We start from the raw sequence: 7,257 nt of genomic DNA on the forward strand, positions 1-7,257 counted from the left end.
TTTTTTTTTTTTTTTTTGAGATGGAGTCTCACCCTGTTGCCCAAGCTGGAGTGCAATGGCACGATCTCAGCTCACTACAACCCTGTCTCCTGGGTTCAAGCGATTCTCCTGCCTCAGCCTCCCAAGTAGCTGGGATTAGAGGCACGTGCCACCATGCCCAGCTGAGGTTTTGTATCTTTAGTAGAGACGGGGTTTCACCATGTTGGTCAGACTGGTCTCAAACTCCTGACCTCGTGATCTGCCCTCCTTGGCCTCCCAAAGTACTGGGATTACAGGCGTGAGCCACCACGCCCGGCCATTCTTTTACATTTTTTAGAGATGGAATCTCGCTATGTTGCCCAGGCTAGCCTTGAACTCTTGGGCTCTTTCCCACCTCAGCCTCCCAAATAGCTGGGAGAACAAGCAAGCACATCTTATTTTTAAAATGACATTTGAATTTCCTTTTGGTACAGTTTACCTTATCCATCTTTCTACTGAGTTATTTAATATTTTTCTTACTGAAACATATCCCCTTTTCTGAACATGGGTTGCCAATTTCTTTTTTTTGAGACAAAGTCTCACTCTGTCACCCAGGCTGGGCTGCAGTGGTGTGATCTTGGCTCACAGCAACCTCCGCCTCCCAGGTTCAAGTGATTCTCCTGCCTCAGCCTCCCGAATTGCTGGGACTACACGCATGTGCCACCACGCTGGGCTAATTTTGTGTATTTTTAGTAGAGACAGGGTTTCACCATGTTAGCCAGGATGGTCTCGATCTCCTAACCTCATGATCCGCTTGCCTCGGCCTCCCAAAGTGCTGGGATTACAGGTGTGAGCACCTGCGCCTGGTCTTTTTTGTATTTTTTTTAGTAGAGACAGGGTTTCACCATGCTGGCCAGACTAGTCTCAAATTCCTGACCTTGTGATCCGCCCACCGTGGCCTCCCAAAGTGCTGGGATTATGAGCGTGAGCCACAGTGTCCAGCCTGGGCTACAAATTTCTTTTCCTAGTTTATAATTTGTCTATTTTGCCTCTGATATGTTTTGCCATGCAGAAATTTTTCTATTTTTACAGCTGATTCTCAGTCTTTTATCACTTACAGGGTTTATATCGCACTTAGAAAAAACACAGCACAATTTTAACTGACAGCTCTCGAAAAATTCAGTTTGGTTATGACTTTTACAGTTCAACTATATGAACAGAGCCTCTAACTGACAGAAATTTCCATTATACCTAAATCAAAATATACTTGGGAGGGCAGGAGCACAAACATTTTCTAGAAAAATTTTTTGCAAATTATCAATCAGTAAAATAAAACTATTTGTATTTCCAGCAGTGTAGGCCTTTGTAATCTAATTAACAGATTCTGTCTGAAAACTATCAGATTTGTTTTCAAATAATCCTTACGTATTTAAATGAAGGCATTTAAGACCTATATGAATAAGAGACAACAGCACCTTATAACTCACGTGCATAAAAGATAGGAGTTTGAAAGGTACTTCCTGAAGCAGGAAGACTTGGTAGGCTAGCTAATTACACAAAGGGCTAAAAGACATTCTTTGCCTAATATGGACCATCTGTGACAGAATACCAGCAACCTCAACCCTTATTTCCACCATGGAGAAGATACTATGGCAGAAATACCATCATCGTTTCAACCAGTGCCCAAAAGTGTCAAGTATGAATCACCATTTCCATCTTACAACCTATTTTTACTCCTATGTCCACATTGCTTGATCTCTTTTAGTAAAAGTTCCTCTATGCAAGAAAAGGAGAAAAAGCATTCTTTTGTGATTATAATACACTAAATTTTTCTGGGTATTACAGTTGCATAAAAATCATGATAGTTCTCTGTGTGTGTGCGTGTGTCTGTGTGGTGTGTTTCTGAGACAGGGTTTCACTCTGTTGCCCTGGCTAGACTGCAGTGGTGCAATCGGCTCACAGCAACCTCCACTTCCTGGGTTCATGTGATTCTCCAGCCTTGGCCTCCTGAGTAGCTGTAACTACAGGAACAAGCCACCAACACCCGGTTAATTTTTGTATTTGCTTTTTATAGATGTGGGGTTTCTCCATGTTGCCCAGGCTGGTCTCTAATTCCTGAGCTCAAAGTGATCCACCTGCCTCAGCCTCCCGAAGTGCTGGGGTTACAAGCTTGAACCACCGGGCCCAGCAGTTTTCTTTTTTAAAGAATATGTTTTACACGTAAGAGTTCAGGAAAATTACTTAAAACTGGACCCAGGCCGGGAGTGGCGGCTCACACCTGTAATCCCAGCATTTTGGGAGGCCAAGGCAGGCGGATCATGAGGTCAGAAGTTTGAGACCAGCCTGGCCAACATGGTAAAACCCATCTCTACTAAAGATATAAAATATTAGCTGGGTGTGGTGGCGGGCACCTGTAATCCCAGCTACTTGGGAGGCTGAGGCAGGAAAATCACTTGAACCCAGGAGGCAGAGGTTGCAGTGAGCCAAGATTACGCCATTGCACTCCAGCCTGGGCAACAGGGCAAGACTTCATCTCAAAAAAAAAAAAAAAGAAAGAAAAAAGAAAGAAAAAAAAACTGGGCACACAAGAGCTATAATAACAATCCATTCCAGTAAGATTTAGTTTATTTTCTTTTTCTTTTTTTGGAAGCAGAGTCTCACTCTGTCACCCAGGCTGGAGTGCAGTGGCACGATCTCAGCTCACTGCAACCTCCACCTCCTGGGTTCAAGGAATTCTTGTACCTTAGTCACCTGAGCAGTTGGGACTACAGGCACATGCAACCATGCCTGGCTAATTTTTTGCATTTTTAGTAGAGATGGGGTTTCACCATGTTGGCCAGGCTGGTCTCAAATTCCTGAGCTCAGACAATCTGCCCGCCCTGGCCTCCCAAAGTGCTGGGATTACAGGTGTGAGCCACTGTGCCCAGCCAGACTTAGTTTATTTTCTATTGGAATTATTTATCTGAACAGATTATAAACCATCTTTACCAGGTTTGTGAAAATTCAGATGGTCTACGGGTGAGCTGTCACTCAGTTGCCAAACTGTCTTAATCTTCTTTTGACCACTATATATTTCCACTCTCCATTTCTGTGGCTTCTCACTAAGGAAAGAATAAAACAACAAAAGAAAAATTGTCAAAAACAGCCATTTACCTCCTTCCCTCTAAAGCCATTTAGTGAAGTCCTCAAGTGATAAGCACTGAGGACAAAGAGGTAAACGGGTCACAATTCTCGCCCTTGAGGTGTATAGTCAAGAGAGGGAGAAAAACAAGAATAAAAATAACAATTTGGAAAAAAAAATGCTACAAGAGAGAAATACTAGGTATGTTAGGGGAAAACAGAAGACAGGAATGTAACTCAGATTGGGGATTGCAGAGTTGGAAAGAATCCTCAGAGGCTGTAATGTGTGAGCTGACTGTGAAATAACAAGCAGTTAGTCAGGCAGATAAGGTCCAGGATGAAGGAATGAAGCATGAGTAGGCACCGAGGGTTAAAAAAGTAGAATGTCTGAAGAAATGCAGTAACAGAGCATCCCTGTGACAGGAGCCATTTAAACAGGAGGAAGTCCTGGCGGGATCTGAATTTTTAGGAAGATCATTTTGGCAATGACATAGAAAAGATAACAGAGGCAGAGAGCACAGTTAGGAAAATGGGTTTTACCACACTCCAGGTATGAAATGATGTGGATGTGAAACAAAGTTATGATGATGTGAAGATGTAGAGAAGGGGACAAATTCTAGAGTTACCAAGGTCTAGACTCAGTAATCTTTTTTTTTCTTTTTGAGACAGGATCTTGCTCTGTCACCCAGACTGCAGTGCAGTGGCGTGATCACAGTTCACTACAGCCTCGACCTCCAGGCCTCAGGCAATCCTCCCACCTCAGCCTCCCTAGTAGCTGGGACTACAAGTGCATGTCACCATGCCTGGCTAATTTTTATATTTTTTTGTAGAGATAGGGTTTCACTATGTTGCCCAGGCTGTCAGTAACCATTTAAAGGAATGAGGAATGAGTGGAGAATAAGCACTAGCTTTATGTTTTGGGCATTAGGTAGAGATTAACGATGGTCATTTGAGAGACGAAGTATGGGAGGAGGAAAAAGCACTGAGAAAGAGATGAGGTGTTTGGCTTGAGAGTTTGAACTGCTACTTCAATAAGCTGGGGATTCTCAGCTAATAAGCTTTTAGAAAGATGGGTCTGAAGCTCAGAGAAGCTGGAGATGTGAGTTATGAATTATCGTTAGCCTAGATGAGTTGAAGCCTTGAGAATAAATGCAATCACCAAGGGAAGATAGGAAGTAATAAGAAAAGAAGGCAGAGGGTAGAGTTCTGGTGAAAAGTGGCAGAGGAAGAAGAAAAGAGAACTCTTCTCAGCCTTTCAGGTAGGCCAGAGAGGTAGAAATCAAATTAAGACAGATGCTGTGTCACAGAACTAAGGAGACAGGTTCAAGAAAGCAACAGTGCTAAATGCCAAACAGCCTTATAAGTGCTTACTGAAGTAGGCCGGGTGTGGTGGCTCACACCTGTAATCCCAGCACTTTATGAGGCCATGGTGGGCGGATGACGACGTCAGGAGTTAGAGACCAGCCCGGCCAACATGGTGAAACCCCGTCTCTACTAAAAATACAAAAAGTAGCCGGGCGTGGTGGCGGGCGCCTGTAATCCCAGCTACTTCGGATGCTGAGGCACGAGAATCACTTGAAACCAGAAGGCGGTGGTTGCAGTGAGCTGAGATTGCACCACTGCACTCTAGCCTGGGCAACAAGAGCAAAACTCTCCCTCAAACAAACAAAAAAAAAGTGCTTACTGAAGTAGGAAGAATTGGTGGGCCAACCAATTACACAAGGCGCTAGACAGAAAACAATCTTTTACTGAAATGCATCCACTGGATTTGACAATTAGAAGGCCATTGGTGACCTTTGCCAGAGCAATTTCAGGGGGAGTGATGGGAGTTTGACTAAGAACGAACTAAACAGAGTGGCTGTAGTATGAGAGAAATTTCAAGTATATCATATGCTGAGAGAAGAGTCAGGGAGACCCTCACTGGAGGCAACCTCAGTGTCCATGTGGATGAACAATCTATCATCTCAGCCTCACCATACTTTCTCTAATCCCAAACCCTTCTCTCACTCCCACAGTTATACCCTAGCCCCTATTATCACTATCCTGGCCATTTTTCTCCTCATCTGTCATTTCCTTTCGGGCTATACTTTCCACTGTTCTCTGAAGGAATAACAAATACAGAGAAAAATGAAAGACTAGAGGCCCAACAGTCTAGAGAGAGGTCTGAGAGGAGGAAGAGGGAGAACTTTGTCAGACTGTGGTCACAGATGATTAAGGTTTCAGAGGTGACAAAGCTCTGGGTCATGAGGTCCTTACTGAATATGAACACTGAAATCTTGCCTGGGATCATGGCTGGACTTAAGATAATACATTCAATTGCTTATTTATTATTATTATTATTATTTTGAGATGGAGTTTCGCTTTTGTTGCCCAGGCTGGAGGGTAACGGCATGATCTCAGCTCACTGCAACCTCTGCACCCCAGGTTTAAGCGATTCTCCTGCCTCAGCCTCCCGAGTAGCTGGGATGACAGGTGCCCGCCACCACACCTGGCTAACTTTTGTATTTTTAGGAGAGATGGGGTTTCACCATGTTGGCTAGGTTGCTCTCGAACTCCTGACCTTAGGGGATCCACCTGCCTCGGCCTCCGAGGCAATGTTGAGATTATAGGCGTGAGTCATCACGCCCAGCTATTATTATTTCTTAATAGAGACAGGGTCTCATTATGTTGCCCAGGCTGGTCTTGAACTCCTGAGCTCAAGTTATCCTCCCACCTCAGCATCCCACAGTGCTAGGATTACCGGCATGAGCCACCACGCCTAGCCAAAACTGCTTACCTTTGATATAAGTTCTTTATAGCAGTTGGTCTGACTGGCAGCTGAAAAACGTGTTGCTCATCAAGAGGATTTTGTTTGTAGTATTTTATGCAGATCCTGAAAAAACAAAATTGAACCTCCTTTGGAAAAAAGAGCCATTTGAGATAATGGTTTTCTAGTAGTCGAAAGCTCGTAAGGGAAACATTTTATTGAGTACTACTAACTAAAACATCAGCGAATACTTTTAGAGCCACAAAAGTAAACAAACAAAACAACTCCCCAAACCAAACTTAGTTTGTTTTTTTCTTTGAAAACAAATCTCATTCACTTTTTAAAAATAGACATATTTCTCATAAATATAAAATATATTTGAGGCCAAAGAAAGGCTTCGTGGGGAGAGAGGTTACAGAAAGAGAAAAACAATACAAAAAAAAAGAGGCAGAAGAGAAACAAAAGTACAGCTTCCATGGTTTTCAGAGCCCAAGGAATTATAGTTAACTCATTCATTCCAATTATCTATAATGGGCAAAAAAAAAAACAAAAAAAAAAACCTTTGAGATTCTATAAACAATAACAATTTCAAACTTTCCCCTCTACAACTGAGGCAAATTCTAATTTTTTCTTTTTTTTTTTTTTCATAGTTATGGAATGCTTTAATGATATTATAGAAAACAGAATATTTAGAAAAGCGTAAAGAAGAAAATAGTATTTGTGCTCTCATAATCTATGTGATTTTTCCCACAATAATAAAATATTGCTTTTAATATGTTAATATTTTGCTCAAAACCATTTCTCTTCTTGTTTGAATAATGGGATTCCTATGGTGTTTTCAATTTTGTAGCATGTATTACATCCTAAACATTTTTTAATGCCATCAGAATAATTCAAAAGTATAATTTTAATGGCTTCATAATATTTCCTCGTAGAGTTTTACATTTATTTAATTACTCTGATAATCATGGAAATTTTGTTTCATTTTAGTTGGATCATTACTTTTGAAGTAAATTTAAATAACACATTAAAAATACCAAGCATTTTACATTTTTATTAATAGCCAAAAGATCATCTGTTGTATAAACAGAGCCCAAAACTTAGGATTTTCTTGATTAAGGAAAACAGAAGGCCAACAAAGTCCATATAGTACACACAAGATAGTCAATTAACACTTAAATCTGAAGGAAACAATTCCAGTGCATGATTTCTTGCATTGGGCTTGTTCTCTTTCTTTTTGATTCTCCTTTCTGGTCCTCAGTGGGAGTAGAAATCACACAAAGAGCTTGGCTCACTACTTTCATTCACTCTCTCCTTCTCTCATCATTTGTTCAAAATGAACCCATTTGGACTAGTTCTTTAATATTCTCAGATGTTTTCCTGCTTTCAGAAACAGGGACAAAATAATTTATATATTAACATTGAACAACTCT

The 7,257-nt window shown here is 41.4% G+C and overlaps 1 protein-coding gene across 4 annotated transcripts in view; it reads right to left on the bottom strand.

Annotated features, from left to right (window-relative positions):
• The window catches only part of ZWILCH (zwilch kinetochore protein), a 46,846-nt gene that overhangs the window by 5,794 nt on the left and 33,795 nt on the right, over positions 1 to 7,257 (bottom strand). For all 4 annotated transcript variants that reach the window (XM_011940365.1, XM_011940366.1, XM_011940368.1 and 1 more), the window contains 2 exons: positions 5,855 to 5,950; positions 2,947 to 3,059 (listed from right to left, as the gene is read on the bottom strand). In XM_011940365.1, coding sequence (XP_011795755.1) covers positions 2,947 to 3,059; positions 5,855 to 5,950 — 209 coding nt within the window. The remainder of the gene's footprint in view (positions 1 to 2,946; positions 3,060 to 5,854; positions 5,951 to 7,257) is intronic.

This window comes from Colobus angolensis, unplaced genomic scaffold (genome assembly GCF_000951035.1).
Source record: "Colobus angolensis palliatus isolate OR3802 unplaced genomic scaffold, Cang.pa_1.0 Scaffold19, whole genome shotgun sequence".
Lineage (NCBI taxonomy): Eukaryota > Metazoa > Chordata > Mammalia > Primates > Cercopithecidae > Colobus > Colobus angolensis.